The sequence below is a fragment of the Benincasa hispida genome, chromosome 1 (genome assembly GCF_027475165.1).
Source record: "Benincasa hispida cultivar pf3 chromosome 1, pf3_genome.v1.1, whole genome shotgun sequence".
Taxonomy (NCBI): Eukaryota; Viridiplantae; Streptophyta; class Magnoliopsida; order Cucurbitales; family Cucurbitaceae; genus Benincasa; species Benincasa hispida.
The window spans coordinates 46,777,687-46,798,821 of NC_143478.1; the positions used below are offsets into that span (position 1 = coordinate 46,777,687).

A 21,135-nucleotide genomic window follows, 5' to 3' on the forward strand; every position below is an offset into this window, starting at 1 on the left:
CTTTTTCGTTTTTTCAGAGAGAACTATTCTCTAGTGTTTCAAGTAGGAAGATCAATAAGCACCATCCCTCCCTTTGACCCCTTTCATCACGTATTTGGCAGAGAGAAATTAAGAGGGGGAGTTATAACTCCCTCTCTTTAATTAATCAATATTAATTTAATAAAATTAAATTAATAATTATTATCCATATAATAACAACCTTATTATATGTATATAAACTATATGTTATATCCCATATAACACATAATATATAGTTACATATTGTATCAAATACAATATAACCTATAGATGTATTTTCTCTCAACCATATATGACATTTAATAGAAATCACATTTATAGTAAACTCACTTATATGAATCTCATTCATATAATTGATATTTGGATCATATTCAAATATTTAATTCCTCTCAACTTATTTATGGTATTTAATATAAATCATATTTATATTAAATTTAATTACATGAATCTCATTCATATATTAGTATTTGAATCATATTCAAATTTCTCTCATATTACCTTATATTATAATGTATCAAATATATTATATGAATTATATCACATATATAATTAATTTAATTAATTATATCATATATAATTAATTTGAACACTTCAAATTAATCCAAAAATAATTCTTAATTAAATCCCTGTTGAGCTACAGAGGGGATCTTATGGACTTGTAGATTGAAGCTCCAACGGTACTTGGATAATTAATTAAACTCTTTAATTAAATTACCCAACATCCGTTAACTGTCGGTCATTCCACTAAAGACTGACAATTGCACTCTATGCACTATAGATAATTTTCTGTGTCCATTGGATATAACCAATCAACAGTGTGATGACCCTTCACAAATTGCTTGTAAGTACAGCTAGACGAAAATTACCTTTTTGCCCCTGTAGTTACATCTAAACTCTTAAGTACCATTGATCCCTCTAATGAACAATAAGTCATAGTCCAACTATGACTAAGTCACTCTTGGGCCAGGAGAGGGTGTGGCCACTATGTTCAAGCCCTGGAATTAGCCCTTAAGGGAGCAATTTATCTACTTGCATCTGCATCGGGGAAGGAGTGAATTCCATCTCGTGTAGCTGTGTTCCCAGCTCTCTAGTTAGATAAATCCCCAAAATGGTAGGCTTATTGAGTTGACAATCTAGCCATTCTCACCCATACAAATCAAAGGATTGCCTTCATGAGTAGAAGTTCACAACTCACTCAAGATTTAGGTCATGTCACCTATGGTCATCCTAGTGAAATGTAAGTCTCTATTATTAACGGCGTTATATAAAGAGACAAATCATTTCGTGGTTTTATCTTATGTAAACTCTTTGTATAAGATACCCCCGCTCACATGTTTGTACATGAATGATCAGGATTAGATCATTTGTAGCACTTTACAACATTTGTAACACCTACAAAGTGGGTCATATCTGTAGTGTCACCAGAATGAGGTACCCATCCTTATCCATCTACTACATACCGTTTAGGTTATAATTTAAACAAAATCCACTTGTATGTCTCTACATACTTGTTCAAATTACATAAAATAACCTAGTATCTTAGTTTATTGGATTGAGTATATGCTTATAAAATAACACTTATTTTATTAACTACAATATGTTTATACAAAGTTTACAAATTACGAGATTATAAGGAGATTTAGGACACCAATCCCAACACCAGGCGCCATTCATTCATTTGTTTTCAGTATGTTTGCATTGAATATTAATAGAATGCTAAAGAATATGCTTGACGAGTTGTTTATTTCTACTTCTGTTGGTGAGGTATTAGTAGTAAAAGAATTTTATAGAGATTATGAGGTTATAATTAAGGGACAAAACATGTTGATTGATTTAATTCCTTTAGAGTTGCTTGAGTTTGATGGTATACTAGGAATGAACTTTCTGTTTAAATATCATGCCTCTGTTAACTGTTATAAAAAGGAAGTAGTGTTCAGGAGACCTGGAGAAGCTAAGGTGGTATTTATAGGGAACAGGAAAATTCTTCCTATTAGCCTGATTTCAATAGTCAAGGCTAGGAAGTTGTTGAGTAAAGGTTGTATAGCCTACTTGGCCCATGTGACTGGTCCATAGGCCAAGAAGTTGGGACCAGAGGATGTTCCAGTAGCCCAAGAGTTTATTGATGTATTTCCTGAGGAGTTGTTAGGATTACCACCTGATAGAGAATTAGAGTTCAGCATTGATTTAATTACAGGTACAACACCTATTTTCCAGGTACCATATAGAATGGTGTCCGCTGAGTTAAAGAAGTTGAAGGTCCAGTTATAGGAACTGGTGGACAAAGGCTATATCAGACCCAGTGTGTCACCATAGGGAGCACCAATTCTGTTTGTGAAGAAGACTAATGGCACTCTCAGGTTGTGCATTGACTATAAACGGTTGAACAAGGTCACAATACGAATAAGTGTCTATTACTTCGTATCGATGACTTATTTGACCAACTAAATGGAGCATTAGTGTTCTTTAAGATAGACTTGAGGTCATGTTATCACTATTTGAAGGTTAGAGAGACGAATGTTCCAAAAACATCTTTTAGAACTGGGTATGAGCATTATGAGCTTTTAGTTATTTGGTTTAATAAATTCCTTGCCAGTGTTTTGAATTTGATGAACAGGATATTCCATCCATACATAGATCAGTTCGTGATCGTTTTCATAGATGATATCCTGGTTTACTCAGTTAGCAAAGAGAAGCATGCAAAGAATTTAAGGACTGTATTACAGATGCTATGTAAGAAATAGTTATATGCTAAGTTCAATAAATGCGAGTTTTGGATAAATGGAGAAGATCTGAAAAAAAAAAATGAAAGAGGAAGAAGAAACTTAGTTGAATCTACAAAAAATAACAATATACGTAGTAGATTTCTTTTTTTTTTTTTTTTTTTTGGGGGGGGGGGGAAAAATGAAAACAACTTTAGAAAAATATACAAAGAAGAGCAAAGAGTGGTTCGAAAAGAAAATACCCATATGATCAAGTAAGAAGAGAAAATCTGAGGAAGAGAAACGGAGGAGAAGAAAAGGATGAACCAGACGGATGAAGAAGAGATAAGATGAAAAAGATAAGAACAAGAGTAATATGAAGAGACAAATGAGTGAGAGAGAGAGACAACATATGAGAGTTAAGGAGAGAGTAATTTCAAATGTATTGAATCAGGAGAGTTGAATTGGGAGTAAAGTGGTGAGTTTAATAACTCGTCGTTTTTTTTTTATCAATGGGCCAAACACTGGGTGCGTTTTTTTTCCACCCAATCCAACTTTCCCAATTTTACCAAACGCCCTCTAAAGGTTTGACATATAACACTAACATAATTAATATGGTCAACAACTTCAACCGAATCTTACTCAACGACCTTGGACATTTCAAGATCGAAGATTGATCAACATATGTAAATCTGAATACATAAACCCTATTAGATGATACTTTTTAAAAATTAAGAACCAAATAAAAACAAGGGTAATTGTTTAAAATGATAAAATTATTGAAAATATGTTTAAGTATAGTAAAATGTCACTGTCTATCAGTAATAGATTGCGATAAACATCTATCACTGACATTGATAGATGTTTATCGTGATCTACCATTGATAGATAATGAAATTTTACTACATTTGTAAATAAGTTACTCATTTTCTTTTACTTGAAAATAGCTCTAAAAATAATGATAGAGATTTTGGAGACTAGACCTTATAATTTAAATATAGAAAAAAAAACAAGATATTATAATCAAATGTCATTTATTTTCTTTTTAGAAAGGTTTGAGGTATCCAAGTAGAAAATTTCATAGTCGCGAACACATATAAATGCCAGTTGAGTTATACTCTCTTTAGCCTATCAAAGTACATTTAAGTGGTTAATTCCAAAAATCTTTGTTGGTTGTAGTTGGTGGAGGATCCCGTTGAAGAGAACTTTGAGCGAAAGTGGGATCGTCCCAATTCCCATTTTTTATAGAAAGAAAATTTTTACATAAAAGAAAAAACAAATTATGCATTTACATCTAACTTCTCAAGTACCACTGATCCCTCTAATGAATAATAGATCATAGTCCAACTATGGCTAAACCTCTCTCGGGCCAGGAATGGGTGTGGCTGTTGGGGTTGATGCCCTAAATCTCGTAGGGTCCTATAGTTTGTAAACCTTGTATGAACAAACTTGTATGTGATTTATAATATATGATATTTTATTCACTCTATCTATGAAATATATGATATTTTAGATGCATTAATCACAAACCAATAAACTAACATCCATGGTTATCGTTGGAACTTAACATGTATGTGGAGACATACAAGTGGATCATGTTTAAGTGATCACCTAACTGATCTGTAGTATATGGATCAGGTTGGGTACCTTATCCTTGTGACACTACGAGTATGGCCTGCTTTGTAGATGTTATCTTGTAAAGTGCTACAAATGATCTGATCCTGATCATTCATGATATTCTATACAAAGGAGTTTGTATAAGATCGGACCACGAAATGTTTAGTCTCATCATATAACACCGTTCATAATAGAGACTTTCATTTCACTAGGATGACCATAGGTAACATGACCTAAATCCTAAGTGAGTTGTGAACTCCTGCTTATGAGGGCGGTTCTTTGATTTGTATAGGTGAGAGTGGCCAGATCGCCGACTCAACAAGCCTACCATTTTGGGGATTTGTCTGATTGGAGAGTTGAGAACTCAGCTACATAAGATGGAATTCACTCTTTCCCCGAAGTAGGAGTAAGTAGATAAATTACTCCCTAAAGGGCTGATTCTGGGTCTTAAACAATGTGGCGTCACACCATCTCTTGGTCCAAGAGGGTTTTAGTCATAGTGGGACTATGATCTATCGTTCATTAAAGAGATCAGTGGTACTTAAGGAGTTAGATGTAACTATAGGGACAAAACAATAATTTGGCCCAACTCTACTTACAAGCAATTTGTGAAGGGTTATCGTACTATTGATTGGTTACAAAAATATATCTGTAGTGCGAAGAGTGCAGCTGTTGGATTTTAATGGAGTGCCCGACTGTTAACGGATGGTGGATAACATAATTAAAGAGTTTAATTAATTATTCACGTATCGTTGGAGCTTCAAGCTACAGGCTCATAAGGTCTCCTTAGTAGCTGATGCATTATGTTATGCGATGGATTAATGGAGTAGAATGTGATGGTGGAATGTGTGTTGTGCATGCAAGTTTTCCTAGTAAGACCCAAGTATAAATCCTACTGAGTTGTCTGGTAAGCCCAGGGTCGAACACAGGGACTAAGGAAGACAATATGCGATGGTAATTTTAGATCACTTGCGGTAACAATTAAATCAATGATTTGGTTGGTTTGTTGTTTAAGGTATAAAATGTATGTGGCGGATTTGAGAAAAGAGTAATTATGCGACAGATACACTGAGTATGCAAAGGAACAGGTTGAGAAGGTCTTTAGCTAGCGTTTCCCGAGAATGCGTTCAAGCTATGCGACCATGCTATACTCATGCAACAACAAATCATTTTCCAATGCAAATACGATAGCTTCTAATTTTAGGATGCATACGATGAATGCAATAATGTCTATAGTGTTGGGGTTGATGCCCTAAAGTCTCGTGTCCTGTAGTTTGTAAACAGCATGTACGAACACTTGTGATGTTAATATATTATATTTACTTCACATCTTGTTTTTTGCTCGGTTAATTGTTTTATTTGCTTTACCACAAACCAATAAACATAAAATCCCTAGTTATTTGTATGTGACTCAAGCATGTATGTGGTGACATACAAGTGGATCATGTCTTGAGTGATAACCAAAATGGTCTGTAGTAAATCGATAAAGGAGGGAAACCTTATCCTGGTAACGCTACGAATACGGCCCGCTTTGTGGAAAGATCACAAGTGTTGTGACTTGTCACAGATGGTCTGATCCTGATCATTCGTGTTGGGGACATGCGAGCGAGGACATCCTATACAAAGAGTTTGTATAAGACCTGACCACAAAATGTTAATGTCTCGTTATATAACACCGTTCATGACAGAGACTTCACTTCACTAGGATGACCATAGGTAACATGACCTCAATCCTGAATGAGTTGGGAACTCCTGCTATTGAGGGCAGTCCTTTGATTTGTATGGCTACGAGTGGCCAAGTCGCCATACCATTATGAGGATTTTTCTGATTTGGGAGCTGGGAACTCAGCTATACAAGATGGAATTCACTCATTCCTCGAGGCAGGGGTAAGTAGATAGATGGCTTCCTTAAGGGCTGATTCTGGGGCTTAAACGATGTGACGCCACACACCTTCTCTTGGCCCGAGAGGTGTTCACACATAGTTGTATTATGTTGTATTGTTCATTAGAGGAATCAGTGGTACTTAAGGAGTGAGGTGTAACTACAGGGGCAAAATGGTAAATTGGCTCAGTTGTACTTACGAGCATCTGTGAAGGGTCATCGTACTCATGATTGGTCATATCCGATGGACACAGAAATATATCTGTGGTAAGAAGAGTTCAGTTGTTGGTCTTTAGTGGAATCACTGACAGTTAACGGATGGATGATCTCGTGGCTAAAGAGTTTAGTCAGCTATTCACGTACCGTTGGAGCTTCGAGCCACAGGTCCATTAGGTCCCCTGGGTTGCTTGGATAAAGTTGAGAACCAGTGTTTGGGTTAATTTGAAATGTTCAAATTGACAAGAGGAAGTTCAATTATATATGATATAATTTGACTGGTTAATTATATATGATATAATTGACTAAATGTATGAGATACATTAATTTGAAGGAAATTAGATATAAATATGATTTATATCAAGTAGAGGAGAAAATACTATAGTAGATATATGATATCAAACTATAGGATATAAAGATAATATGATTATATTTATTAATTAATTAATTGATTAATTATATGATAATTAACCAATTCTTCCACGTTCAGACGTGGGTAGTGGGCTGCGTTGGTTATGGTAACCGGTGGGTTAAAAATGAAAAGAGTTTTCATTTTTCAAATCGTGCATTCAAATTTTCGTCCACTCAAAGAGAATTCATGAAACGATCGCCCGAGAGACTATACGATAGTAGCTCTTTCGTCTAAACGATTGTCTACCTCACGATTTCTCTAAACGATCGTATACATTTTTCCTAAACGATCGTTCAGCTTTTTATACACGATCACGTAGCTCTTTTATACGATAAGTACTTCCGCTATACGATAGCACAATTTTATCTCCCACTTGCTTATCGTCTACACGACGCATTGTCCTCCGTCCTCTACTAAACTCACCAAAGCCCACTATTTGGGTTTTCACTTCGAGGATACCCAGGTTTCATTAGTGGTGGTGTCGTCTCCGCTGCAGTGTTCATGTTTGTACTGATCGTGCTGTTGCAGTCAACATACCCGTTGGGTGTTGGTAAATTTGTTAGAGGTTTTCCGCTGCATTGGGTTCAGAAGTTCGAAAAGAGTCTTCAACAGGTATGAACCCTTTCCCTGTTAATTATTGTGTTCTGAGCATGCTGATAATTAGAATAATATGCATAACTGTATGTGTTGAATGTATATCTTTTGTATTTCGGTCACTGTGAAATCGGAGCAATCTGAACACGCTCATGGAACTCTCAGTATGAGATCCTTCATATAGAGCTTATTCCTAAGTCTATACTTCTTGCCTATGCGATGATGAAGATGCACACAAGGATAAGGTGACCACATACAATCATATCTTATCTCTAGGGTGCATGCGATGCATTAATAGCAAATAGAACTTATTCCTAAGCTTCTATCTCTTGATTATGCAGTTCTAATCTGACTCTTCCGAGCCTAGATTCTAATCTGACTTTTTTAAGCCTAGATTCTATCCTTAGACTACCCTTCTGAGTATCTTTAATGAACGAATGACGCATACATAATACAATATAATCGCATAGAATGAAGATCTTAGGTTATGCTAGCTAAGTGCTTCTCAACCCATTCGACAGATTTGACTACTCATGCGTAATGTACAGAGAGTGGACAGATATAAAGATGCAATTTCCATTTTTATAAATAAGTTCATAGTACAAAATGACTATGGAAGATAAGGGTAGAGAACCTGGTAGCAATTCTTTGCTTCCCAAGGCTTTTACACTATTATCTCTATTCTACCCAAAAGATGTTCTTGCTTCCACAAGAGTTAGCCCTCTCTCTAATTTCAACGCTCCAGGCACTCTTCCGAGTTCACCGGGATGATCTCTCGGTGTAATCTCCCTTCACTCGCTTCCGCCTTCTAAGTAACAGAAAAACTATGAACAAGGCTACTTCTATCTATATGGTAAATTCTGTAAACTGAGCGAACTCCTTCAACGAAGATGGCCTTCGGTATTTATAGAGCTTCAGGGTGAAGAGCTTTTTCTCTCTTATGATTGCACTGATGGGATGACATTAATTCTCTGTCTGATGAGTCGAATATTTGTCACCGAAAAGTTGAGTGTACTTGCTACAGTAGGTCATTAACGACTTGTCAACTTAAATTCGGAATCGAACGTCATCAGCTTTTTTTCCCATCGTGATTTATTAAGCTTTCATCCAGATGCGCCCATCTTGATGTACCGGCTCTATGCAGCCACCTTCTTGAGCAGATTTTCGCGAGCGCAAACAATCGCATAGCCTTGCGGTCACAATCTCTCAATGCGCTCGGACGTTAATTTCTTTGGATCGCATTTCCGCCTTGCGTCAATGCATTTTCCTGCATAAAATACATAAGTTAGTTGTTTTAATGCAATGGACGCATGCGATTGCAATGTTGTGAACTTAATGCTTTTGGACGCAATATTGTGTATTTTTACCATCGCAATCCTGCATTGTTTTATAACTTTGTGCTGTAATAACGTACATTTTTGCCCGTTATCAGTAGCTTAAAAGGATTTAGTTGAAAATCAGTTTTTGGGTTAATTTGAATTGTTCAAATTAATAAGAGGAAATTTAATTATATATGATATAATTGACATCATGTATTTGATACATTATAGTGTAATTTGAGGAATAAATATTTGAATGTGATTCAAATATATATTCTATGAATGAGATTCATAATTGTTAAATTTAATATAAATATGACTTATATTAAATGCCATAAAATAGAGAAAAAAAAAACTATAGTTTATATTGTATATGATGCAATATTAAAACTATAGATTATAAATATAATATGATAAGTTGGTTATCATATTTATTTATATTATTAATTATTTTGGATAATTAATCATTTTTCTCTCTAACCACCTTAATGGGTGGTTAAGTGGTTTTTTATGGCAAAAGGAATAAAAAGAAATTAGTTCTAATTTTTCCTTTAACACAACATAAGATCTACACGATTTCAACAGAGCCTATATGATAGACTTTCAGATCTACACGATTGAAGAAGATTTTTCTATACGATAGTTATTCTTCAATCGTCTTCCTCCTCCAAACTCACAAACTCCCTCTAACCAAAATAGTAAGAGCCCACCATTCTTGGGTTCTCACCCTAAGAATACTAAGGATATGAGGTGGTAGTGTCTTCCCCTTTTGGTTCGAGTTTTTGTTGTTGTTCGAGCAGTTCGTGATAGTTCAAGGGACTTATGTGAAGAATTGTTCTTCAAAGGTATAGTCACTTGATCCTTATTTATAGTTTAAAAGTATGATGTAATTTTACTTTGAATGCATAATCTGCTTGTATTTGTTGTAAAAGTTTGTTTTCAATCTAAATGGGATTTGGACGATCCGCTTCTATACTTAAAGGAGCAATTTATCTATACTTACCCCGACCTCGGGAAATGAGTGAATTCCTTCTTGTGTAGTTGTGTTCTCAGCTCCTTAATTAGACGAATCTCCAAAATGGTAGGCTTATTGAGTCGACGATCTGGCCACTCTCACCCATACAAATCAAAGGATCACCCTCATAGGCAGGAGTTCACAACTTACTCAAGATCCAGGTCATGTTACCTATGGTCATCTTGGTGAAATGTAAGTATCTATTATGAATGATGTTATATAATGAGACTAAACATTTTGTGGTTCGGTCTTATACAAACTTCTTTGTATAGAATATTCCCGCTCATATATCTATACATGAATGATTAGGATTAGATCATTTGTAGCACTTTACAACAATTGTAACACCTAAAAACCAGACCATACTTGTAGAGTCACCAGGATAAGGTACCCAACCTCATCCATTTATTACAGACCATTTAGGTTATCACTTAAACATGATCCATATGTATGTCTCTACCTACATGTTTAAACTACAAGTTAACCTTGACTATTAGTTTATTGGTTTGTGGTTAATGCAACTAAAAAAAGGAATAAAATATCATACATTTTATTAAATAAACAATGAGTTTATTCAAAATATTTACAAACTATAGGATCTTAAGGTATCAAACCCAACAGTTGCCACTTGCTAGGAACACTAGCTTGTAGGGGTGTAAGCTGGTTGGGTTTAAGGAATTTTTAGAACTAACCTAATTGTTTGAATTGTAAATTTCTTCGACCCAAATAATATTTATTAAAAAATGAACTCAACCCAACCCAACCATGAAAACATTTGAGTTGGTTTGGTTCAGGTTACTTGGATTATTATTTAAATTTGTGTTATAAGAATAAGTAAAATGCTAATACGTAAAAATTTTATTTATTATTTTCATACATTAAATTAAAATTAACAACTCAATTTCAATTTATATTATGAAAATTTTCTTTCAAAAGTACTAAAAGTGTTCGTAGGAGTTATTTGAGAATAAATTATTAAAAAACAAGAAGGTAAATAAAACTAAAATAAAGGTGTGAATATATAATTTTATCTTAAAAGGGAAATTATTTTAAGTAACAAAACTCCTAGAATATTTATAAATAATAGCAAAACATCATAGTCTATCTGCGATAGATCGCAATAGACTTATGTGTGTCTATCATGTCACATATACTAATCTATCGCGGTCTATCCTATATAGATAATGAAATTTTACTATATTTGTAAATATTTTAGTTATTTTCCTATATTCGAAGACAATTCGTAAAAAAATATATTTTATAATTAATAATAAATTTAGTTGATTGTAGTTATTTTAAATGAATCCATAAAATTGGGTTGGTTGATTGAGTTTTTTGGATAATCGAATTTTTTTGAATACCCTTGCATGGGCTTGAAAGCCAAAGAAACAGGGGGCAAAACCGTAACATCACAACCTAGGTTTTCAAAATCCTAGAAACAGAGCTGTAGCACGTCATCAATCCGTGCAGAACTTCAATCGGCAAATACAAACCGTCCGATCATCATCCACTAGAAGATTCCAGCTGTTCACGATTCACATCAAAATTGCAAAAAGAAAAAGAAAAAGAAAAAAAATAAAAATAAAAATAAAAATAAAAATAAAAATAAAAAATAAAAAATAAAAAAAGAAAGAAGAAGAAATTACTCAAAATCCCTTTTCGCAAATCTGTGCTCAAATCAAACAGTTAACAAGGCCATGTCTTTTTTTTTTTGAACAGCAGTAGTAGGTTCCTCTCTCTATCTCTAGCTGCTTTCTGGGTTACTCTTGACCCTTCTCTGTAGGCTTCAGGAAAATAAAAAAGCTTTCTTTTTCAATTTTCAATGGCGACTGAAGAGGTTAATAAACCTCCATCACTCCCTCCTTACCCCGAGGTACATTCCTTTCCTCTATATCTCTTCCAATTTCAGATACCCATATAGCAAAAATTATGATTTGTCTTACTTTTTTCCTTTTTTTTTTTTTGTGGGTTTGGACTCACTACCTCTAATTTGTTGAATCTATTATGGGTTTGTGTGTTTATGTGTTAATTTGTTCTTCAATTAGGGTTCCTCGTGATTTGTTTCTAATTTTGTATCTTGTTTAGTGAATTTCGATTTTTGTTTGATTTTTTTGGGGAACAGGGGAAAAATCTTTCTTTCCTTGTGTTTTCTTTCATTTCCTTCTCGAATCTGAGTGTTTCTTTTTAGAAAATAATTCAAAGGGTTTTTTTTTTTCATTGTTTTTGTTTTTTTTTTCATTGTCACTAAATTTTGATTGATTCATCTGAGATTTCTCATTTCTTTAGTTCTGGTTAGAATCTTATTTGTTAGATGCAATTTTTGAAGAGAGATAAATGTGCTTCTGATTAACTGCTGTTCCTCTATTGTTGGTTTCTATTTTTGTTTTCAATCATACTTCACTTTCATCCTTCTTTAGGAAGTGGTTTTGAGTTTTGAAAATGTTAGATCTGCCGTTAACTGTGAGGTAAAGTGAAATCTTAAGTAAAAATATGATTTGAGATTCTGCTTGATTTCAGATCTTTTTACTTCAAAGAGATAACAAACTATACAAGTTTATCTGAAATGTAATTTAATTTGAATTCTCTTGAAATGCTGGGAAAGCAGAATTCTGATTGATTGGTTATTAAGCTTCTTTTTAGAACTGCAAATAATTGAAGCTGATAAAAGTGGATCATGAAAATAAAAAGAAAAGGTTGAATTGAAGAAACACCATTGTTTTTTGTTTTGTTTTTTTTGTTTTTGTTTTTGTTTTTTTAAGGAGGTGTTTTAAATATTGCAGATGATATTTAGGGCTATTGAAGCATTGAATAGTGAAAATGGCTCAAACAAGTCCACAATATCAAAGTACATTGAATCAACATATGGGAACTTGCCCACTGGGCACTCATCTTTGCTCACACACCATTTGAACATGATGAAAGCCAGTGGAGAACTTGTGTTCTGGAAGAACAACTACATGAAGAGGGATCCCACGGCACCTCCCCGGCGGGGACGTGGCAGGCCTCCCAAACCGAAGGGCCCTCTTCCACCCAGTTCTGTTTTATCCCCACCAAAACCGAGAGGCCGCCCGCCTAAGGACCCCAATGCACCTCCAAAACCACCAAAACCAGTGCAGATGAAGGTATCTTCTGGGACTGGAAAAGCAAGAGGACGGCCAAGGAAATTCCCTCTGGCAACAACCATGCCATCTCCTCCGACACCGAGTGGGAGGCCCCGTGGTCGACCTCCCAAGGTGAAGACTTCATTGACTGAAGTTAGCGTTCAACAATAGATTGTTGCAGAGCAGTATTAATTGGTAGTGCCTTGACTCTCCCTCCCTCCCTCTCTCTCTCTCTCTGTGTTGCTGTGTGGGCAGTTTGTAGTTGTAGTGCTAGTTTTAGTTTGATGTGGATGTGGGTGTAATTCATGTAAAGTGTGGTGTAGTTGTTTGTGAGGCTCTGTTGCTTTCTAATTTACAAAGTGAACATTGACCTGTGCTAATCATAATTTCTTCAGTGTTTCAATCCTCAAAACATTTTTTAGATCGTCTGTTCATTTGTGAAAAAATCCCAAATGTCGTAAAGTTGAAGTGATCAGTTGAGGTGTGCATAAATAATTGTTATGGCTATTCACGGGTTTTAGAAATAAAAAAGACCTCCAGAAGTCAACTAGAAGAGACAAAAGGAAAAAATTCTTTCAAGGTTTGATTGGTTGCATGATCGAATCATATTTGAAATGCGTTTGAATAGTTATAACGGAATTATTTTGTTTCTCAAGTTTGTTGGAATTGTACTAGAATCGTACTAGTTAGATATTCTTGTACTTTTGAAGAGGTGTGGAGTTTAGACTTATCCAAATAGTAAATGAGTTTAGATCTTATTTAACAGTTCCATTTTCTATGTAGTTTTAATGGATGGATTGGGATTCATAGGACCATGGAGATTTGGAAGATTTTGAAGGATAAAATAGAATTTGAAGTCTCTATGCTAAGTAGTGACAGTGATTCAGAATATAAAGTCAAATGGGCATTTGGCCCACTTTGAAGGGTTGTATTTATTGAATGATCAGCTTCATAAAATTAGAGAATGGTTGGGATTCAGAGAGGATTCTGCTTTTCAATGTCTTTGAGATTTTCAACAATCTGCTTTCTGCTTCAGTGCTTCTGTTCTGACTTGTGAGGATCCAACCATTACTGTTTTTCTGAAGTATGGGACCAGACAACATTAAGGAATGGGAAATTGGAATTGTAAATTAAAGAGAGACAGAGACAGAGACATCTGATTAATAGATGACATTATTGATTACATACAGTTTGTGTTTGAATTATTGACTAAAAGTTTATTACAAGCATCCAGATGGTCCCTTTCTTCTTTGACTCTGAATAATCGATTCTGTACATTGAACTTGGCTTCTTCAATATTTCCATGGCCTATGTCAATCCGAACATAGTACTATGTACAACTAAACTGAAAAAAAATCAAACTGATTGAACCGTGAACACCCCTTAGGGTATGGTTGGGAGGCTAAAATGTAACAGGTTGTCATTCCAAGTCCACGTTTGGATTGAGGGTTTTTGGTCCAGTTTGTAATCTCTTTTACATTTTCTTTCTACCGTTTTGAACTCAATTCTTTTTCCTACCGTTTTTACGTTTTACAATCCCATTCCAATATCAATTTTAACATCTCATCCTAATCTCAATAGATAGAAGACAACAATTCTATGATTGGTCTTCGAGTGTTATTTAGTGTGAATATGTATTAAATATCTATGTGATGGTGAATTTGATGATCATGCACCATTACATCAAGGTAGATGAATCGAACTTTTAGTGAGTTTGAGACTTTTTTAGAAACAATTTTCTAAACACTATGATTATAAAAATTTGATGATCATGCACCATTACATCAAGGTAGATGAATCGAACTTTTAGTGAGTTTGAGACTTTTTTAGAAACAATTTTCTAAACACTATGATAACTTTATAAAGAGATGCTTTTGAGTAAGAAAAACATAAAGTATTTTTACCCAAGCCAAACATTATGATAAATTTAAAATTGTATCATTCTTTAAAAGTACTTTTACCATTCAAGATTTATTTCAAACACTAATTTCTCAAAAAAGCCACAAAAAATGAAATATTCCTAAAACATTGTCACTCTTAATAACATGTTATTCACACACCAGGATACATTTCCCCCCATTTTTGTACAACATATGGGAGGTACCATCACTAGAATGTATATCCATTATTTCTATAGGTAATAAATAATCGATTAAGTTTTATAGGTAACTAATTAAATATATATATATATATATATTTTATTTATTTAGTGTAATAGGTAGTGAGGGGATTGGAATTGTAAATCTCTTGGTCGATAAGACAGTATGTCCGTTGAGCTATGCTTGCTTTGACTACATACAACTAATGATTTGAATATATTATTAATTTATAAGAGATCAATGATCTATATAATTCAATTTTATACGTAATCAATGGTGTATAGCTAATGAATGATTCACTAAATATATCTCACTACATAATTCTTTCAAGTAATAAATTATTGACTATTTTTTAGGTCTAATTAACTACTCATCAGTTATTATATTAAACAAATGTTTGACATAATCAATTCATAGTTGCTTAGAAGGCGTTGATGTAGATAAAAATTTTATAATATTTTAGGTAGAAAAAATTGCTAAATATAGAATCAAATAGAAGTGAATAATGCTCGCCAATTATGTTATATTTTAGCTTTTTGTCAGACCGTATTAATTTTAGGCGACTTATATTTGAGTTCAACAAAAGTTGGCGGCTCGGTTGATGACGTATGTCTTCAACAATGTTCAAGTGGAAAATATTTTGATTTATTAGAATAATTAGATTTTGTATAGGAGATTTTAATAGAAAAAGTCTGAAAATTATTTACACAAAATAACAAAATTTAATCTTTTTTTTATAGAGACTAATAAAGGTCGATAGAAGTCTATCAGTTTCTATCATTATCCGTGCATTAGTGATAAAAACGGATAGAAATCTATCATTGATGCTATAATGATATAAACTGTTACAAGTCTATCATTCTATTAGTATTTTTTTTTTTTTTTGTTATTTTTGTAAATAGTTTAATATTTTTCTACTTGTAAAAATTTTCTTTCATATATAAAGTGGAATTATGTTTAATATATATATATCTTTTTAGTACAATTGGAGTTGAGGGATTTGAACTATAGATTTCGTTGTTACTAGAATACATGGATGTTAATTGAGTTATGCTCGTTTTGGTGAATTAAGTTTAATATTTAAAGCATAGTAGAAGACATAATATGATTTTATTTGATTAATCACATACTAACTATCTAATCAAGTATATTGATTGAAAAGTGTCACAACTGAGGATATGAATCAAATGTAAGTTACTAATTCATAGCATAAGTAAAAATCTTTTCTTTTCTTTCTTTCTTTCTTTTTTTTTCCTCTAAGAAGCACTGCAAAAATGATTATTGATGGGTCAAGTAATAATCTTAGTGTATATGTACATTCAATGATTGGCTAGACTATATCCACACAAATAGTTTCTTTAGATAACCATGATTACTTTCTAAGTACTATAATGATTCCAATGATTGGCTATGATGGTGAAACCTAAAGATTTACTAAAAAAAGGAAAAAAACTTAAAAATTTAGGTTCGTCGTTTTTTTCTCCGAGCTTATAAACTTTACTTTTATCTATAAATTTCTTTAGTTTGTTATTCACATTCCACTATTGTTTTAAACTTAGTCAAAATTTGAAAATTAAAGTATCGTGGTAACTATTTAAGCTCAATTTGATATTTATTTATTTATTTATTCTTTTTTACACATAATTTTTAAAAATAAAAAAAAATAAATAAATGGTTATGAAATGGGAACTAAAAAAGTAATTTTCAAATATTTCTTTTTATTTTTAGAATTTGACTAAGAATAAAAGTGTTTCTTCAAGAAATGTGAGAACAATATGATGAAATTATGAGAAATAAACATAAATTTTAAAAATTGAAAATTGAAAACAATGTCGTTACAAAACATGGCACAATTATTTTTTCTTTAAAAAATTTAGACTTTGCTGGCTAATCATTTGGTTTTTGTTTTTTAGTTCTTGAAAATTAAGTCTATGAAACCTTCTTCAAGTTCTATCTCTAATTTCTTGCTTTGTTGTCTACTTTTTACCAATATTGACAAAAATTAAGTCAAATTTTGAAAATTAAAAAAAAAGTTTTTGAAATTCGACGAAGAATTTAATTGTACTTAACAAAGATGCAAATCATTGTAAATGCTTAACAATGATTTGACTGTACTTAACAAAGATGTAAATCATTGTAAGAAAATAAAAGAAAATAAGTTTAATTTTAAAAAACAAAAAACGAAAAATGAAATGTTTATCAAATGGAACCTTTGGTATTTTTTTTTTCTTATAACTATTTTACAATGTAGTATATAAATCTAGGTGAGCCACATTCACTTGTACGAAACTAATTTAGACAAATATTAATTTATATCCTCTAAGTTTTGGGTTGTAAATTAGCTAATAATTATAACAATTTAAAATCTAAATTTTCATAAATGAATCAATGTTGACAATTTTTTTTTTACTTGTAATTATTTTCATTTTTTGTTTGTTTTGAAGGACAACTATTATTACTTAATTCTATTTAAAATAAACTCAAAATCACCTAAATAAAATTAATCTTCTCTAAAAGTTTCACGAAAATAGCAAAAAAATTATTCAATATTATTTCTAAATAAGTAAAGAAAAATAGAGGAACACGAGCAAATGTAAAACCACTCAAATATAATGTAAACCCACTACTATACATATGTGAAGATAAACATTAAAAATGTTTAGAATATAAAATGAGATCATTATTAGTTTGGTGTTCTAATTGATATAACTTTAAAGTTTAGAGTATAAATGATTTGTCCTCCATCTAATTTTGTGTTCATGTTGATAATTTAATTGAGGGTTTACTTTTAATTGATTTTGTGGTTTGGTTTGAATATTTTATGAATATAAACTTCACAATTTGCTTGTTGAATTTTAGAAACATTTATAAGTTGATTAATTTTTCATGGTGTAATTAATAAGAAACTATTTCTTTTGAAGATGCAAATTTTGAGTTTAAAGATTTTTTGGCTAATTATATTTACGATCAGATTTGGAAATTAAACATATTACTTTGGAAAAAAAATACATTTTTGGTTTCTAGATTTGCGGTCTAATTTCTATTTGATCCTTAGGTTTCGAAATCTAACGCATTTTATTTTTAAGTTTTGAGTTTGGTTATAATTTAGACTATATATTTTTAAAACGTTGCAATTTTACTCTTGACATTTGAATTTTGTTTGAATTTGGTTCCTAAATTTTAATGTTTACATTTTTAACGGGAAGTTGGGATGGATGGCCCAAAATATAAGACCCAGATGAAATTTGACCTCACTTTTGAAATTAAAACAAATGAAAAATGGCTTTTTATCTACATCATCCATTCATGAAATTACTACTTTAACCTTTAATAGACTTCTTCCTCTTCCTTCCTTCTTCTTCGTTTTACAGTTTTTTCTTCTTTCTTCTTTTTTTCTTTTCATGTTCTTCTTCCTCCGTCCACTTCATCTTCTTCTTCTCATTTCTTCTTCTTCTTTCTCCTTTTTCTTTTTCTTTTTCTCATTTCTTCTTTCTTCTGCCTTTCTTCTCTTCTTCTTCTTTGTGGGAAAATTGTACGAATTGGTTAAATTTTGAGGTCCACTCGAAATTTGACGCACTTTTAAAAAATGCTCGAAAATTGACCTGCTGATTCAATCGCATGCGAAAGTACCGTTTTTTAGCCCCAAAACGCACATGAGACCAGACGCAACACAAATTTCTCACTCTTTCCTCTCATTACTGTTGGGATTGGTGTTCTAATTCTCCCAGAGTCCCATTGTTTGTAATGATACACATTGTTTTAGGAATAAAATAACTATTATTTCATTTTGACATTTACTCATATCCAATAAACAAAGCTCCATGGTTATCTTATGTGAACTTAAGCATATATATGTGATATATAAATGGATCATGCTTTAAGTAATAACCTAAATAGGTCTGTAATACAAGGATTAAATGAGATACCTGATCCTGGTGACACCACAGATACGGCCCGCCTTGTAGAGGTTTGCAAGTGTTGTAAACTACTACCTATAGTAGATCCTGACCATTCATGTGGAGACATGCGGGCGGGGGTGTCCTATACAAAGAGTTTGTATAAAATCGGGCTATAAGATGACTAGACTCTGTATATAACACCGTTGATACTAGAGACTTACATTTCACCTAAACAACCATAGGTGACATGACCTCAATCCTGAGTGTTTTGGGAACTCCTGCCTTTGATGGCGGTCCTCTGATTAGTATGGATGAGAGTGGCCAGATTGCCAACTCAACATACCTACCTTTTCGGGACTTGTCTGATCTAGGAGCTGGAAACTCAATACACAAGATGGAATTCACTCCTTTCTCGAAACAGGAATAAGTAGAGAGATTGCTCCCTTAAGGGCTGATTCTGGAGCTTAAACATAGTGGTAACAGCTTCTCTTTGGAATAGAGGACTCAGTCATAGTAGAACTATGACTTATATTCATTAGAGAGATCAGTGATACTTAAGGAGTTAGATGTAATTATAGGGGCATAACGGTTGACCAAGCTGTACTTACGAGTGATCTGTGAAGGGTTGTCGCACTGCTGATTAGTTAAGATGAACACATAATATATATGTGGTAAGGAGAGTTCAATTGTCAGTCTTTAATGAAGTGCCTGACAGTTAACGGATGGTAGATCCTGTGACCAAAGAGTTTAGCAGTTATTCACGTACCGTTAGAGTTTCGAGCTATAAGTCCATAAGGTCCCCTTGGTAGCTCAACAGATTTAGTTGAGGATCAGTTCTTGGTGTTGATTTGAAATGTTCAAATTGACAAAAGGTATTTCAATTATATATGATATGATCGATATGGTGTATGAGGTACATCAAGTGGAGGATTAATATAAATGAGATTTACATTAAGTGTCGTGGAATAGAAAAAGAGCCATGGTCTATATGTTTCATGAGATGAAATATTAAAACTATAAGTTATAAATATAGTATGATAAGTTAGTTATCATTTATATTTATAATAATAATTATTATTAGATAATTATTTCTTTTTCTCTAATAACCAATTGAGTAGGAGGTTATTGGTGGTTTCATGGTAACCATGAGTTAAATATTTTTCCTAATTTTAGTAAGAAAATAAAAAGAAAAGTTTTGAGATTTTCAATCTCGAAAATTACTCACGAAGAGTTGTCAAGTAAATTGGATTTACTAAGCGACAGCTTGGATGAACTAAACGATCATGGAGTGTTAGTAGGCGACAGACACTCAGCTAAGCGATGAGCTAAACGATCGCATAGCTTTTGCTAGAAAATCGCTTAGTTTTTCCTAAACGATTAGGCATCGACCTATACGATAGGTTATTTCCATCTCCCACTTGCTTAATCGTTTACACGATTGTGGTTTCTCCTTCTTTCTGCCTCAAACCAAGTCCACACAGAGCCCACTCTCTGGATTTTCAAATGGAGAATGCCAAAGTAGCCTTATTGGTGGTGTCATATTCAACTCGACACTGTCGAGGTTCTGTGGAGGCCGTTCGTGTTGTTCGGGGTGTTCATGACCAAGGCGGTCACTTAGTTCAAGTGCGCGGTGTTCGTGTAATGTAGCGGTCGTGTTGGACGAGCGTTTGTATGTTGTTGTGATTGTTGTGATCGAGCGTTCATAATCAAGGAGCTTGCAGATGAGTCGACAAAAGTCTGTTACTCTTGTCCTTGATCCATTGTATAGCATGCTGTAATTTATGTTTTTTACATAACCGTATGTTTCTGTTTCTGATTGTAATTGTAAAGTTCAAATACGATTGTAAATTGGAATGATCTTTCCGCTGCTCATGGAAATCATCGTGTTTGATTTCCTTTAGTTACTTCATCTCGTTCCTCTCATTCTTTCATCTCGTTCCCCAATTCACGTTGTTCTCCATCATTTTTCCTTGATTTTCCCATTCTTTTGAATTCTTCCTCTTGTTACTTCCTCTAGCTTTTCCTCGTCAATTTTATAATTTTTTCCTTCATTTGAATTCAGAAAGAAGAAGAAAAGAAAGCCAGGAAAAGAAATAAGAAGAAAAAGAAAGGCAGAAGAAAGAGGAAGAATAAGACAAAGAGGAAGAAGAAGCCGACAGACTGAAATCTAAAATTTAAAATGTTTGATTTGTCCGATGAAGAACGAGAATGAAGAACGAGAGAAAGGCATGAGAGGAATGAGTCCAAAATGAGATGAACGAGCG

The 21,135-nt window shown here is 33.1% G+C and overlaps 1 protein-coding gene across 1 annotated transcript; it reads left to right on the forward strand.

Annotated features, from left to right (window-relative positions):
• Nucleotides 1-11,394: 11,394 nt before the first annotated feature.
• On the forward strand, nt 11,395-13,285 carry LOC120070548 (HMG-Y-related protein A-like). Its single transcript, XM_039022374.2, has 2 exons — nt 11,395-11,645; nt 12,553-13,285. Exons 1-2 carry the CDS (start codon nt 11,595-11,597, stop codon nt 13,042-13,044), a joined length of 543 nt encoding a protein of 180 aa, XP_038878302.1. The 5' UTR covers nt 11,395-11,594; the 3' UTR covers nt 13,045-13,285.
• The last annotated feature ends 7,850 nt before the right edge of the window (nt 13,286-21,135 follow it).

Coding starts and splice junctions, on each gene's coding strand:
- LOC120070548 (XM_039022374.2), top strand. CDS start 11,595: ATGGCGACTGAAGAGGTTAATAAACCTCCATCACTCCCTCCTTACCCC. Junction 11,646..12,552: donor CACTCCCTCCTTACCCCGAG/GTACATTCCTTT, acceptor TAAATATTGCAG/ATGATATTTAGGGCTATTGA.